Here is a 16,048-nt window from a genome sequence, read left to right on the forward strand (position 1 = left end):
GCCACGCCAGAACAATGCACGTACCTGGACACAAGGGGCTTCTCACAAAGGCCATTATTAGGCCCGGTTTATACCACAAAGACCGAATATCTTAGGGAGTGTTCGGCGTCGCGAGTTTGGCCCTATATGCATCAGCTCCCAATCATTGTCTTTGGTCAAATGTTGGGTTTGCCCAGCTCCTGTGTTTTGGTGCCTTACGTTCCGCTTTACCGGCTAAGGTAGCACCAGGAGAACTACTGCGATTGTGCCCTGGTTCATCCGGACGAGCACCTCAGTAGAGAAAGCCGAAAACTGACTGTCATGATATAGCGTGAGACTGGTCAACCACTCGATGACCTGTTGGAATGTTAGAATTCCTCCGCCTTAACGAAGGGCCGTTTTCCGGCCAGGCATGTACGCACCCCGGGATCGGGAGAGTGCGGAGCCACCAGGGGCTATCTAGTAGCCCCACTGTCAAACTCCTATGGCTAAGTGAAAGTGCTAAAGCATTATAGTCCGGTTGCCTCGCTTGCTCCGCTATCACCTCCTTAATAGGACCAAGACGTTGGGTTAAGTGTGAACGCGTGTTTTTTGCGAGCACCTCTGCATTATATGCGTGGGGGTTGAAGCCGACGGCTGCAATCTTTCAGGTTATACACATGTATACATAAACGGCCGCCCAGGAGGCATCATGTTACTTTCAGGCAAAAGTATAAAAATAGCCTTATAAAAATTTGTAAAAGCATTTCGCTTACAATGAGATTACATATCACTCAAACATAATATTTTTTGAGCACTGGGTCTCTATCAAACGAGCACCCTCAAGAACTTCTTCAAAGTAGTGCTCAGCAGCCATTCGACCTATGGCCGAATCCCGCGCTGCAACACTGGTAGCATCCATCTCCGCCCAGTATGCTTTAACACGGGCAAAGGCCATCCGTGAGCCCTCTATGCACGCCGACCTCTTCATCGCATTAATGCGCGGCACCACGTCAAGAAACTGCTGCACCAAGCAGAAATAGCTGTTCGGTTTTGGCCTTTCCGGCCATAGCTGATCCACAACAGACCTCATGGCGAGTCCAGATAACCTATTCAGTTCGGCCCATTCGGCTAATTGGTCAGTCAATGAAAGCGGACGCTCAGGAGAATGGAATTGTGTCTAAAACAGCTGGTCCACTTCACGGTCCGTTTGACCCTGGAAGTACTTGGCCGCATCGGTAGCGCTCGCCGCCAAATCCATATACACATCCTCCGAACTCCATAGCCGATCCAGAGAGGCATACCGTGGATCTCCGAACTTCCTCCGCAACATAAAGGATTTCGCAGCTACAATATCCCCGGCTTCCCGCATCTCCTCCTTCTTCGCCCTCATAGCAGAGCGGATGTCTTTTCTCGTCGCAGCAGCCTTCTCAAGGTCCGATGCCTTCGCTAGGTTTTCCTTTTCAAGAACCCGACAACGGTCGGCGGCGGCTTTTAATTCTATGGCCATCTTGGCCATCTTATCTCGGCTCTTGCCATGCGCGGCCTGATCAGCTTTCAACTCTTCGGCCGCCTTCAAAGCAGCCGCATTACCAAACCTCGCTTGTTCCTTGGCTCGGGCAAGTTCTGCCCACAAGGCTTCAACAGTGGCAGCTCCATCTGCAGTCACAACATATTAAAGATACTGGCATCATGCTGCTCTTACTATGTGGCGTTTACCAGATAATGACACTTACCCTGTGCCTCGTCAAGCCTTTTGTTAACAAGCTCGATGTCGGCCTCTGCCGCATCCAACTGCCGTTTTAAATGGGCAAACTCGCTAGTCCGGCTAGCCACCGGAGCTTCCATCACCTGCACATAGAGGCAGTATGGTTATTACCTGGGAATATGATCCTCTGTTCGTTGCCATTTCCGACGACACCAGAGTCTCAGGGGCTACTATCTACACAGGGCACACCTAGCATGTGTAGGACTATCATACATTATTTTACGTACCTCAAAGTCTGTCAGTAGACTCATAAAAGCTTCATGCAATCCGCTTTCGGCGGACGAGCTTCTCTCCATCACCGTATTCATCAGCATCCGGTGTTCATCTGAGATGGCCGCTCGCCCCACCAACTCCCTCAGAACATCCGATCGCGTACCAGACGGTGCCGGACTCTTTTGTCTGCTCTCTTCGGGAGCCGGACACTGGGAGCTTCGGGGGTCAATGGGATTATCTTCTGGCCTCACCGGACTCGGAGAGGCCCTCCGCGATGACACTTCGGGGTCGCCCGCTTCCGGAGCGGAGGAGTCCGGAGGAGGCGTTTCGCTCTCCATCATCTCTGGAAGAAGATCCCCCGAAGACGAGCTCATTTGAGAGGGGCTAAGGCCCGAACTGCAAAGATATATGCGGTGGTTATTTCCTCAGAAGAAAAAGATGGCATACCTGTACTATTAGAGTATTTCGGGTCACTTACGACTCGCTGGAGAATTGATCCCCCCGCGGACTTTGTGTGGCAAAAGCACCCCCCAAGGTAGGACCCTCTGTGGGAGACTTCTTCTCCCATTTGGAAGCTTCAGCTTTCGAATCCCCGGACGCAGTCCTTTTCCTCCTCTGGTCGTCTTCCTTCATGGAGACGCTCGCTCCCTCGGTTAGAATGGGCAGCGTTGGGGGCCCGCGTCCCCCCGTATTATCCTCCCCAGTATCTTCCTTCAAGGGCACCGGGCAAGGTGCGACCTGGAGCATCTTTTCCAATAGCGGATTGTCCAAACCCTCAGGGAGGGGGCCGAACACCGAATCAACTTCGCCTTTGTTAGCCAGTCCTGGTCAGAAAGCGAACTCTCAGAAATAACTTCGTAACAAATGAGAGATAGTATGTTCGGCCGGAAGATTCCTTACCTGTTCGGCGGCGCGGTTACTGCTCAGGCCCACGTCCTCGGTGATTTCCGGACACTCTACCTGAGGTCTGAAGAATGACTTGTACATCTCCTCGCGCGTCAGGCCGAGGAAATTTTGAATGACACGCGGTCCCTCGGGATTGAACTCCCACAAGCGAAGGGGCCGGCGTTTGCAAGGCTGGACTTGACGAACCAACATAACTTGTATTACCGCAACCAAACTAAAATCTCCATTGAAGAGATCTCGAGTGCGGCTTTGCAGTATAGGCACGTCCTTGACTGGACCCCAGCTCAGACCTCTGCTGATCCATGACATCAGTTGTGGTGGAGGGCCCAAGCGGAAAAGAGGGGTGGCCGCCCACTTGGCACTTCTAGGAGCCGTGATGTAGAACCACTCCTATTGCCACAATTCAGACACCTCTGGAATGGAACCTTTGGGCCATGGAGCTCCCGTCATCTTGCATATTGAGGCACCTCCACACGCTGCATGTTGCTCCTCGATCATCTTCGGCTTTACTTCAAAGGTCTTGAGCCACAGGCCAAAGTGAGGGGTAACCCGGAGGAAGGCCTCACACATGACAATAAATGTCGTGATATGAAGAAAGGAGTCCAGAGCTAGATCATGGAAATCTAGCCCGTAATAAAACATCAAACCCCTGACGAAAGGATCCAGAGCAAGGCCTAGACCTCGGAGGAAGTGGGAGACGAACACGACGTTTTCGTTGGGTTCGGGGGAGGGGACGGCCTGCCCTTAGGCAGGAAGCCGATGCGAAACCTCGGCGGTCAGATATCTGGCCTCCCTCAACTTTTTGATGTCTTCTTTCATGACGGAGGAAGGCATCCATCGGCCTTGAAGGCTAGATCCGGACATGATTGAAGGTTCGGAGCACCTGACCTGAACTTTGGGTGTTTGAGCTTGAGGTGGGGGAAGGATTCGATTGAGCACGGGAGGGAAAAAATAATAGCCTTGTCCCTTTATAAAGAGGGTAAATATCAAGCGTCCTCTCCGTGGCCGTTTGGACTTGCCTACAGTTTAGGAGTCCTAGAAGCGGTTGGGTTGCCCACGCCCGTATTGATGAGAATCCCAGAATAAAGGGACACGATCTCTGCTTTAACAAGACGTGCCAAGGAACCGCCTCGCATGACACGCTGAGGTGGGACAATAAAACGATTCGAATGAAGGCTTGGCCGTGGTGCGATGTCACACTACGGAATACGTCAGCAGATTAGATTTGTGTAAATATTATTCTCTCTATGGAAATATGTGGAAACTTATTTTGCAGAGCCGGACATTATCTTTGTGTTGAAAATCTTCTATGAAGTATTTGGAGGAGGAACCCGCCTTGCAATGCCGAAGACAATCTGCATGCCGAACTCGTTGTCATTGAAGCCTGGTTCAGGGGCTACTGAGAGAGTCCTGGATTGGGGGGTGTCCGGATGACCGGACTATACCTTCAGCCGGACTCCTGGACTATGAAGATATAAGATTGAAGACTTCGTCCCATCACTACAAAAAAAAACCCCTATAATGCAACATATATTCTTCAACGTTTTGACTGTATGTTGCAAAATTCACAATAGATTCAGATAATAAGCATTGTAGCATATGCGTTTTAGATGTGTGCTCCACAACTCCAGACTCTTGTGGCCCGGCCCAAGTTGGCTTCACAATTAATCTAGGTCATTACCTTTTCCCAGCCTCCCTGTTCCTCTCGATCTCTCCCACGCCGCCCACCGCCCCTCAGCCTACCTGCATACCGGAGCGCCGCCGCTCACCACTCCCCTGCGATCCTCCGTCTCGGAAGGCCGCCCCTCACCATCCCCCTGCGATTCTCCATCCTGGCGCGCCGTCCCTAGTCAACTCTCCTCTGCGACCTTGCTTCTTGGCGCGCCGCCCCTCGTCACCGCTTCCCTACGACCAACTGCGTCTACTACGTCTGCACGAGGGCGTGCGGCTACGGGCAGAGTTACCGCTACAACAACCCTCGCGATCGCGCTGCCGGGGTGAGCCGGACCGCTTTTCTTCTCCAATTTTATTTTTCCCATCTTGCTCTACTTGACTTGAGTCTAGTTGGGAATTGCTACTTACGACTTGCTCGTCCCTGATAATGACCGAGAGGTTGAATTATAGATGGTTGGTGTGGAGGGGAGCTTCTAGCTGAAGCCTCTTGCTGTGATTGAATTGTTTCTAGTTATGGCTCAGGAGCTTGTCACCAGCCTATGGAAGTGAAACTTGATTGTGCAGCCGTTGGTTGTTCTCTTTGATTATGTGATTGCCTGATTGTATAATAAGGCTTGTTGTCTTAGTATTGTGGTTGATGTTGATGCTTCAAAGTTCAACTTTCTGCTTACGGTGCCACTTGCTTATGTTGTAGGCCTGATCAGTCACGCCGTCATATGCCCATATTTCTTTCCGAGACTTCGGAGCAGGTTACAATATCAAATTTCTCTACTAAGTAATAATTACCTACACTCGGTGCAGAGAAATGCAATCGCACTCAAGCACTGAATATGTTGCAATGGACATGACCCCAAAACTTTCTCCCTGTCTTTTATTTGAGACACAGTTCTGTAACTTTTTGTTACATATTTTCATTCGCTTAAAAGACCATTTCGATCTCTATGTTCTCTGCTACTACAAACCGAGGAGCAGCTTGACAACTTTACGCAGCTCGGTCGACTAAGCCACTGCGACGCTGGGGGAGAAGGACATCGGTGCAGAGCATGGCAAGGCCGAGTACTTGTTGGATCTTAGGGCTTCTGATCCACAGTTCTCCGCATCATCATCCATCAGCATCTGGTGACATTATTAGCACTCAGAGCTTCATAAGGCTTTCTGCCCACTACAGTTGGAGTTCAAGAGCGTAAGGAAGGTAATCTGGTGATCAATCACTGTTGCTTGTCAGAAAACTCTGAAAATATTATTGAGTACATCTACCATGAACTATGCTTGCCATTTTAAAAGATGTTTATGTGAGCTTCATGTCATATCAATTTTTTTGAAGCAAGCAGATCTTGCGATTTACTTATGATTTATGAACAGAAAATGTTTACTGTGTAACCCCTAAATACAGTAGAAGAGATTAGAGAAGCAGTTCTTATAAAACTACGCTGAGACGAGTAGTACTTATTTAGTCAAGTGACATGTTAGATAAAATTCTACACCTATTACAACTTATCTGACTTCTGTATTTCTTAAAGATAGCTGAACTAGATTGTGTTCCATAAAGGGACATCGCCACTAGGGATTAAGGGACATCGCCACTAGTTGATGATTAGTGAGCTTGGTATACTAGTTGTCCATAAAACACATTATATAGCCTGTTCCTGTCGAAGTTATTTTTAGTCCAATTTTATAACTATACATCTAATAGTAGATAAATATTATACCTCACTTATTATCTTCTATATTTATATAATGCTTTGATTCTAATTATTATTGGCTTGCTGATTAAATTTGTACACGTGAGAATAACTCTCCTTCATCTCGGTTTTTCCGTTATACAAGGCGACGTGCATCTCATCTTCTCATCTCAGATAAACGTTTCAAGTCTCACTAATTGTTCATGAATGCAATTAATATGATATATGTGTGGGAACTTATGTGAGTGCAATAAGATACACATGAGTGAGTTTCAAGCTTTCAGCGAATTAAGGGAGATCATCATTGTCGCTAGTTGGTGATTAATGAGCTTGGTACACGAGTTGTTCATAAAATGCTTTTGTATACCCTTCTTGCCGGAGTCATCTTTAGTCCAATTTTATAATTATACATCAAATGGTAGATAAATATTATACCTCGCTTATAATCTTCTATATTTATACATAATGTTTTAATTTTAATTATTATGTGCTAGCTAATTTAAATTTGTACAACAAGAATCTCTCCCTCCTTCCGGTATTTCAATTATGCAAGGCGGCGTGCATCTCATCGCCTCAGAGAAATGTTTCAAGTCTCACTAACAGTTCACGAGTGCAGTTAATACGATATATGCGCGGGAACCTCTATGCATGCAATAAGAGACACACGAGTGGGTTTGAGCGCGTTAAGGGAGATCGTGATTATTGCTAGTTGACAATTAATGAGCTTGGTATTCGAGTTGTCCCTAAAACGTCCTGTATGTTCATATTGGGGTTATCTTTAGTCCAAATTAATAACTATATACCTGATCATAGATAAATATTATACCACATAATTTCTTATCTATTTACACATAGTTTTTTTTAATATTATACCTCGCTGATTCAAATTTTCTTCATTTTTTGTTAGCTCACCCTTATTAAAAGGGAAGGACATGTGAGTGCGAAATTTTGGTTCCCAAACACCTCAGAGCCATGTATTTTTTTAAAAAAGATTTGTATTTTTTTAAAGTTCAATATTTTTTTATGTGAAAACTTATAGTGTCTTCTACATATGTGTAAATGTACATCAAATGATGTGGTAACTTGTAAGCTGCACAAGAGAACAAATTTCCGGCCCCGAAGCGAAAAACAATAAGCCAATTTTAATATATGTGTTTTTGTGTATAAGTAATGTAGTATGAACATATATTATCATAAATATTGTATTAATCAGCTAGTGTGTGTGTGTGTGTGTGTGTGTGTGTGTGTGTGTGTGTGTGTGCACGCGCGAGAGTACTTTTTTCAGATGTTTTTGGATGTGTAAGTACGGCGGGTCTTCTTTTCTTGGGTGTGATTGATCGAATTATGGATACAATGCAAAGTGGTATCAGTGATATATACTATTGTTGAATGGACGCTGCTGTGTTCAAAAAGAAAATGGGAGGAATGGGCGCTGCTGTTGGAAGTCCACTTCACATAGCACTGGTGCACACGCAAATAAAAGCTTTTGCTTGCTTGCTTTCTTGCTTTCTAGTAGGAGCATCTCCGATCCGACCGGGCATGTCCTCCTTTACACGCACGACCGTGCCGTCTGCCGGCGACTGTGTACGTAAAGTCTTGTGCTACTAGTCACCTCCATCGTCCAGAATGCCAAGTCATACACGACCATGCAAGTTCAGGCGGGCGCTTTCTAGTTTTGTTTCAATTATCGTGTCCAGGAGCGAGTATTCTTTATATTTATCATTGATAAGGTGATCACTGAATAATAGTACTAATAATCTATTTCCTCCATTTCTAAATATAAGACTTTTTAGAGGATTTTAATATGAACCACATACGGAGCTAAATGGATGAATCTCACTCTAAAGTTCGTCTATATATATCCGTATCTAATCCACGTTGAAGTCTTTTAGAAGACTTATATTTAAATACAAAGGGAGTACTATCAATACTAACAACCACTCGGTGTCTGTTGCTTCTTCCTGGATTAAAAAGCCCAAGAGAAGGCCGTTTTTCTCTTCGTTTAAAAAAGAAAAGACCGTTTTTCTCTGCTAGACATGCCTCAAAGAGGCAATTTTGTTATTGCCCTACCAAATAAGGCGATTCCTAACCAGTTACACGAACATGATATTGCTATTTTTTTGTAAGAAAAATGTATTGGGGAATGTTTGATTTATGATTTATGACTAACTTTGCCACAACTAACCTCAGGCAAATTATAGCCGCAAACAAAAATGTGACAAACAAAATGGCCACTACAAGTGCGGCAAGATTTGCCAATAAAAATTGTGCTTATGCCATATGGACCATGTAGGTGGAAACAAATGTGGCACTGTACCAAACACAGGCCTGAGCTGTTGTGGCATTACTAAGCTTAGGCGTGGCGATCTTAAACCAAACATGCCCTTGATGTATTTGAGACTGACGCGGTTGATATTGATGTATTTGATTGCATCGAGTCTAATGGGGCCGTATATACATTGCAAAACTTGGGCGCCAAGAAGCCTAAAAAAAGTCTGTAGAATGACAATGCCCGTATGTACATTTCCGAAAGCTAAGCACTAAACTGATTTATCCCCGGGAATGATGATGGAATCCTACGCCACAAAGCAACCAGCACACGCAAAAGCTCTTTCTCCTTGCCTTTTCTTCTTCAAGTCAAAAGGTACAAGACTCATATGCAATCTCCATTTTATAACACATGACGTCCCTATACATCTCTGTCTACGACAAGCTAACAAAAGATTATTTAAATTCATTTAGGTGCCACTAAGTCGCGCCATTGGGTTTTTCACGAAAAATATATTTGGCATATCATTTGACCTACAAATATTTGGAGCAAGACGCGCAAAGTAAAAATGTCTCGTGCACTCTTAAACAGAAGTATAGTTGCTAAAAAAAAAGTGGCTTCGACGTCAGTGCAATGGGAGCCAGCTAGAATCCCACGGTGGCGACGCGGCGGTGACATGTGAGACGAGTTCTTCAGTGCACTGCCTTTAGCTTAGCTTGGCTCTTCCATCTCCGGCTGCCTGGCTACATATACTCTTCCATTTGCATCTCAGCCTGTGCGAAAGATTCCACACGGATCGGGATCGATCGCACATGGCCGCGGCGGCGCCGCCCCGGCGCATCGGCAGGTCGACCGTCCACATGGACGGCGGTGGCGCCGACAGGCCGACGACGGCGATTGATGGTGTAGGCCGCACGTCCTCTGGCGCCGGGGCCGGGCGGCGGCCGGGCATCAACCTCTTCTCGGGGCCGGTATCTGCCGGCGTGTTCGTCTCCTTTGCGCTCTGCATCGTCGCCTACTGCATCTACTCCTTCCTCGCTCGTCGCCGCGCCATCTTCGACGCCCGCCACAGGTTCCAACTCTGGCCTCGGTAACTGCCCGGTGTGCCTGGAGCCATTACACGGGCGTACCAACATCATGGCGGCGCAGGCATGCGCCCACGTGTTCCACGCGTCTTGCATTGAGCCATGGCTCCACAGCCGGGGCTCCTGCAGGGCCGGCCCATAGATATACGGGGCCCAGGGGCAAGACAACAATAAGGGGCCTTTATTTACTCAAAAGCTCAAAATATTTTCTATTTCAAAAGCAAAGTAATATCCCGTACATAGCATAGCATGATGATCTTAATTTGAACTCTCAAACTGATACTACAATTTATTTATGGATCAAGTGAACTACACCATGGTAGTAATGAAATGATGTAGCCGTCAAAAGTTCGTTTTACACAAAAGCCTGCATTCCTAAATTTGAATGGAGGCTTCATTTTGTTTTGCAAAACAAAAATTCCTATCAAAACTGGTTGCTACTTAGATCTTTTGTGTTACCAGGGGATCTTTAGAAGAACTACTAGTTGTGAAAAATCTGTGATCCTTTTAGGGATTTTACCTCTTCATCTATTTGTTTTTCCCTCTTCGTTTTGTTACTACCGGATAATCCTTTCTAGAGGAGATGTCACTAAACAAGAACAAGCAGCATCAAATGATTAAAACAGGAACAAAAGCACCTGAAATTTGGATGATGTGGATGTAGGTGGCAGATCAGCAGATACGCAGCAGGTTGCAGTCAGCACCAACTAGAACACAACACCATGAACTGAATACCCCCCCCCCCCCAGTTCACCAGTTCTCATGATGTGCACTCACACTTAGATCCACTGAAGTCTGATGAGAAGAAGATAAGTAGAAGAGATGTGGAGTCATCGGAGGGCACAACTATTCATGGGGAGGATGAAAAGAAGAACATACCGTCTCCAAGTCTCCAATGTCTAGCTGATGGGGAACGAGCAGAACGTTGAGGAAGGAAGGAGAGCTGATTGGGAAGTCGATTTGCGCCTTTAGTCCCCATTAATCGCCCGGCGGCGATCTTGGAATTGGAGACGCACGGGAACATCGGCTCTGTCGTTGGAGTCTGGGATTTGGGGAAAGAGGAATCGAGGAGCACGGGAACAATTGACAGGCCTTCCTACGAAATAATACCCGGGCCGAGGCCCCAGGGCGGGCGCCCCGTTTGCCCGGGCTCCTGCCCCGTGTGCCAGTGCACTAACAACCCCACCTCCATCCTCATCCCTGACCCCGCCTCCACCTCCACCTCCACCTTCATCGGCAACTGTTCGGTGTGCCTCGAGCCCTTGCGCCTTGACTGTGGCGACGTCAGGGCGGCACACGCTTGCGGCCATGTGTTCCACTCGCGTTGCATTGAGCCGTGGCTCAACCAGCAGGGCTCATGCCCTGTGTGCCGGTGCACTGTCAGCTTCAACCCCAACTCCACCTACAACCCCGCCTCCATCTCCACCTCCAACCCGACCCCAGACACGAACCCCACCTCCATCCCGACCCAAACTCCACCTCTAACTCCGGCCCCGTCGGCGAATGTCCGGTGTGCCTCGAGCCCCTATGCATTGGTGGTGGCGACATGAGGGCAGTTCACGCGTGCGGCCACGTGTTCCACTCCCGCTGCATCGAGCGGTGGCGTAGCCACCGCAACTCCTGCCCCGTGTGTCGTTGCAGTGTCATGTGCAGTCGCAACCCATGAAACTAAGTAGCATCTGCTGCTACAACCAGTGATGGTGCTCGCAACCCCCAAGAGACTGTGGTCATGGTGATTGCGGAACAAACGGGAGAGTAGGGGCACCGGAGCTAGCCGACGACGGTGATATGCAATGATCCATGACCACTTGCGCTGAACTACTCTCGGTGACTAAGACAACATGCAACAATGTTGGTAATGACAATGAGTGTGACAGATTGCCAGAAACCAATTGTATTGTACGGTTGTTTTTTGCTTTTGGAGTGAGCTTGCTTAGACATAGTAGATTTGGTCAGCAAATTGCTTGGATATATTTCATGTATGTCTTGTCATTTGTTCAGTGACAAAATTCTTTTGTTATTGGTGTTATATAGAGTTTGCTACAATGTAAACCAACCCGTAAAGATAAGGGTTTGGAATTCGATTTGATTCTTTTATTGTATCTCAAGCCTTGTAATCTCTGGATGTAATTTGTTGCATATATAAATAACACGCACGCATTGTGGAGGCCTCTTAGGGTGCGCCAGACCGGTGTGTGACCCAATCCCGGCATTGTGGCTTGGTTGGGGCATACGATTTTAGATGTTAGGCTTTGGTGCGATGTCTGTTTGATATTAGGCTCGGACATTTGGCACCCCTACATCAAGAAGATAGGAGTAGCGACAGGTGTGTTGCCAAGATGATGGCTTCAGACATAGTGCCATATTACTTTGTAAGGTCTTTATAAATAATTAATAAAAATGACTGCATGCATCGTCCAGATGCAAAAATCCGGCGTATATCCTCCCTTTGAAAAAAAAACACGCACGTGTCCCTGCTAAGAGGCATACGCTTCAACCCCATCGTTCAACCGAAAGTTTACACTTGGTTCAGTACAGATCAGGGGACTGAATTAACATTCCAAGAGACATTTAACACATGGCAGACCTAATTTTTTATTTCCAGCAAATAATCTCTTTGATAACTTATTGCATTACAAGGCTATTGGATTAAAAGTTTGTATGATGGCACATCGGCATGGTAATGGAGGCCACAGAAAACAAATAGATAAATTCAACACTAGTTTCAGAAACTAGCAAAACCCCTAGCGAGTACACAGACAACTCCTGCCGTCAGAACATAAACCCTCCGTCCAGTCAGCCTAAGAAGTAAGAACCACTCCTCTCCTCTAGTAGACAGCTTATGTTTGTTTTTCTTGTGTTGTAAAGATCTGTCAGATTATGCTGTAAGCCCGGACGACCTCGACGATGGGCGCGCGGCACAGCGGGCACTTGCCGGCCCCGCGGAGCAGCTCGCGGGCGCACTTTGAGCAGGTGCACATGTGCCCACACCTGAAAACGTTTGCAGAAGATGAACCAATGTCACATTTTTGTGTTACCGAGTAAGTCCTTGTGCAACTAATGTCACAAAACGTGTGGAGATAATTAAGGTGAGAGATGGCACATGGAAGCATAACAGACCTGTAGAGAAGCGAGTCGATCTGGCTGTCGCAGCAGATGCAGCAGGTCCCTTTCCTCACCAGCTCCCACTGTGATCCATCATCATACCATCTAACTGTCCCTGGCATAAGTTCAGAATCCAGATTAGTCTCTTTGGTCAATCACCATGGATAGATAGATAGATAGATAGATAGATGCCAGGAGATGAATGATGAGGAGCAAGGAGAGGGGAGAGTGATATGATATGACAGACCATGGACAGACAGAGAGCGGTGCATGGCAGAGGCGACCTCCTGCCGGATGGACCTCTGCAGCTCGACCTGCATCTCCATGCACGCCTGCAGCATCTGCTGCGTGCTGGCCATCCCGCGCTGGAGCACGGCCATGTCGTCCCGCAGGTCGTGGATGGCCTCATCAACTTCCTGCCAGACACATTCCTGCTCCTCAGCAATAATACCCCAAGATGGCATCCTGAAGAAAGAGGGGGAGGGGAGACTCACAAGTTCATCTGGGCGGTGCACGGGTTGCCGGCTCCAGTCACGACGAGGCGGCACCATCCGCCAGCGCCGCTGCTGCCTTTGGCCGGCGGGAGGCTGCACGGCTGCGGCGGCGTCCCCGGCCCGATCTGGTCCATTGTTGAGTGGAGCCGGAGGATCATGCTCCTGCCTCTGAGCGTATGAGTGCACGAGCTGGTCCAGGCTCTCGCGGAAGCCGCTGCTGAGAAGATTGGAGACGCTGCGCCTACAAACCAACAGAGATGATTATGTGATCTTTATCAAGCACGATGATGAAACAATTTATACACTGCAAAAAATTATGTGATCCTTAGTCTACCTGCTTAGGAGTTCTCTGAGCTCCGCCCTGTACATTCCATAGAGCGCGTCTTCCTGGAGACGGTTATGCCGAGCGAAGCCGCCTATATCTTCCGGCCGCCATTGCTGTGCTTCGGCTGCTTCTGGGTTATCAATGACATGCCATTCCTCCTCCTCCTCCTCCTCCTCTGCTTCCTGGCCACTGGCACCCGATCCCGATGTCTCCCCTGGCCACTGCACACTGGGTGGAGGCTGCACGTAAGCTATGGCTTCCTGCCGCGCGCTGCCGTTGCCGTCGGAGGAGGAAGAGCCGGACTGCTCGCCGCTCTGCTCCGAGGTCCCCGAGTCCGACGAGTACTCCTGGTACCCGTGCATGCCTTGTTCCTGATCAAGCTGGCCATTCTCCAGAGCATCCCTAGTGTTCGGTACGTTGGCGGATTGATCTTGTGTTGACGACTGAAGCGTCTGGATCTCATGGCTGGCAGAGGCATTCTCCATGTCATGGACATGGTCACGAACGACTTGATCACTGGCAATGTTTTCTGCTCCAGAGGCAGGATGACTCTGTGTAATCTGTCCTGCTTCTCCGGCCGCCGCCGTAGAAATCGGCCCGCCGTCCTGCGCAGGCCTTCCGCCGCGAGAGATTCTGCCTCGCAGAATGGACTGGAAACAATAACATTCAATCATATGAAAGATAAAAATGGAAACAGTGCTCACTTTTCCAGATCAGCAGATAAGATATGATCTAGTAAATCGGTACTACTTGATAGCCGTAAATTATGCCCGTTAACGTAGCTTCTTGATCCAACATAAAAAGGGAGAACAATGGGAATGTTCAGCTTCAACTCATGTGTTTCCAGAGTGAGAGGTGCAGGCACAATAGGCATGAATCAAGTACAGGTGGGGTTTTGGGGCAGAAAGATGCAAACTTTTCAGCTGCTATCATCAGGTGCTGCAAACAGCAATGTGCTGAGGACCCCATTGTGATGGATGACGATCATGTTGACATGCCAAATGTAAAGGAAAACATAAAATACTCCCTACAAATGTTGAAGAAGATTAGAAAATACGACTACTACTCCTGTTTCTGACACTCTGATCGTCGACCAAACGAAGTTTTTTTTAAGAGGAAAAATTTGTATTTTGGGGCAGAGTGAAGAGGAGCAGAGGATGCCGGGGTTTGAGTTGACGGACGGACCTGGATGCGGCCGCGGTGGGCGAAGGAGGACACGGTGCGGTGCTCCGAGAGGCCCTGGAGCTCGCGCAGCCGCTCCATAGACATGCGCCTGGCCGCGCTCGGCGCGCGCGCCTGCCGCCCGCGGAGCCCCGGCGCGCGGCCGTCCACGCCGTCGCCGCCCTGGCTGGCCCGGCGGACGCGCTCCCGCACCGTCCGCACGCGCTCGCGCTCCGTCTCGCCCAGCCACTCCTCGCCTCCGCCGACGCCGACGCCGTCGCCTCCGCGCGGGGCGCCCTGCGGCTGCTGCGCGGGCGCGGAGGCGGTCCACTCCCGCGCGATCCGCCGCACGAGCGCGCGCTCCGGCGACCGCGCGCGCCTCCCGTCGTCGTCGTCGTCCGCGGCGTCGGCGCGGGCGCGGAGGAAGGAGGAGGCGTCGAGCATGGTGGAGACGGCGTGGAGGCGCGCGAGCGCCATGAGCTCCGAGTCGCGGTCCCGGCGGTCGAGCCCGCCGAGCACCATCTGCTCGCAGGCCTGCCGGCGCCGCGCCGCCCACTGCGCGATGATCCTGGACGCCGCGGCGCTGGCCGATGACGACGACGACGACGACGTATCGCCCCCGACCCCGGCGCACGCCATGCTCTTGGGGCGGAGGTCCTCCATGGCGCTGGCCGACATGCTCCTAGCTAGGCGGGAGGGCGAGTGGTGGGTATAAGTAGAGCAGCAGGCGGGGAGGCGGAGGCGGCATTTTTCCACGGGCGCGCGAGCAGAGGAGGAGGAGGAGGAGGAGTTCGTCCAGAGCAGCCTAGCAAATCCCGAGGCGGGACGCTGGCCCGATCGAGAGGTGGAGGAAGAAGAAGAAGAAGAAGAAGAAGAGTGGTGTGGCCCTAGCGGGTTTACCATTGTTTTGCTGCTGATATTTACTCCTCTGGATTTGTTTTGTTTATCGGCGACCAAATCGGCACATATATATATTGCTCAGGGTAAATGTAAAAATCGCAGGAATTAATGAGGTAATTATAATATGAGTCATCACAAAATCTTTAGTCGGATTTTATGCTTATTCATCGGCGCGTTTTTATGACTGTGCATCTAATAGTAGATAAATATTGTAACCCGCATTTTATGACCCAAAATATTGGGCCTCACTTATTAAGTTCTGTATTTTTTTATAGTTGTATGTCTTTTGAATTGTATGTATTATTTACTCGCCTTGCATGATTTGGAAAAAACATTATTTACTACCGGATTTAAATTTGTACATGTAAGAGTTGTTCTCTCTCCTACCGGTGTCTTCGCTATGAATTTCTGTTATGCAAGGCGGAGTGCACCCCATCTCTTCTGATAAATATTTTCGGTTTTACACACGGTTCGCAAGCGCAGTTAATACAATATAGGTGTGTGAAAC

At 48.8% G+C, this 16,048-nt stretch overlaps 2 protein-coding genes across 2 annotated transcripts; one reads left to right on the forward strand and one right to left on the reverse strand.

Moving 5' to 3' along the window:
• Positions 1–9,282: 9,282 nt before the first annotated feature.
• Positions 9,283–9,891, forward strand: LOC119298487. Its single transcript, XM_037575871.1, has one exon. The coding sequence runs from the start codon at positions 9,283–9,285 to the stop codon at positions 9,562–9,564; it is 282 nt and encodes a 93-aa protein (XP_037431768.1). The 3' UTR covers positions 9,565–9,891.
• A 2,270-nt stretch (positions 9,892–12,161) lies between these two features.
• Positions 12,162–14,779, reverse strand: LOC119298488. Its single transcript, XM_037575872.1, has 6 exons — positions 14,665–14,779; positions 13,489–14,129; positions 13,155–13,395; positions 12,908–13,076; positions 12,676–12,775; positions 12,162–12,546 (listed from the first exon to the last, which is right to left on the reverse strand). The coding sequence occupies exons 1-6, from the start codon at positions 14,746–14,748 to the stop codon at positions 12,429–12,431; spliced, it is 1,353 nt and encodes a 450-aa protein (XP_037431769.1). The 5' UTR covers positions 14,749–14,779; the 3' UTR covers positions 12,162–12,428.
• Positions 14,780–16,048: the final 1,269 nt, after the last annotated feature.

Source organism: Triticum dicoccoides, chromosome 5A, assembly GCF_002162155.2.
Source record: "Triticum dicoccoides isolate Atlit2015 ecotype Zavitan chromosome 5A, WEW_v2.0, whole genome shotgun sequence".
NCBI classification, from domain to species: Eukaryota; Viridiplantae; Streptophyta; class Magnoliopsida; order Poales; family Poaceae; genus Triticum; species Triticum dicoccoides.

Coding starts and splice junctions, on each gene's coding strand:
- LOC119298487 (XM_037575871.1), top strand. CDS start 9,283: ATGGCCGCGGCGGCGCCGCCCCGGCGCATCGGCAGGTCGACCGTCCAC.
- LOC119298488 (XM_037575872.1), bottom strand. CDS start 14,748: ATGTCTATGGAGCGGCTGCGCGAGCTCCAGGGCCTCTCGGAGCACCGC. Junction 13,077..13,154: donor TGCACCGCCCAGATGAACTT/GTGAGTCTCCCC, acceptor TGTGTCTGGCAG/GAAGTTGATGAGGCCATCCA. Junction 12,776..12,907: donor CCGCTCTCTGTCTGTCCATG/GTCTGTCATATC, acceptor AACTTATGCCAG/GGACAGTTAGATGGTATGAT.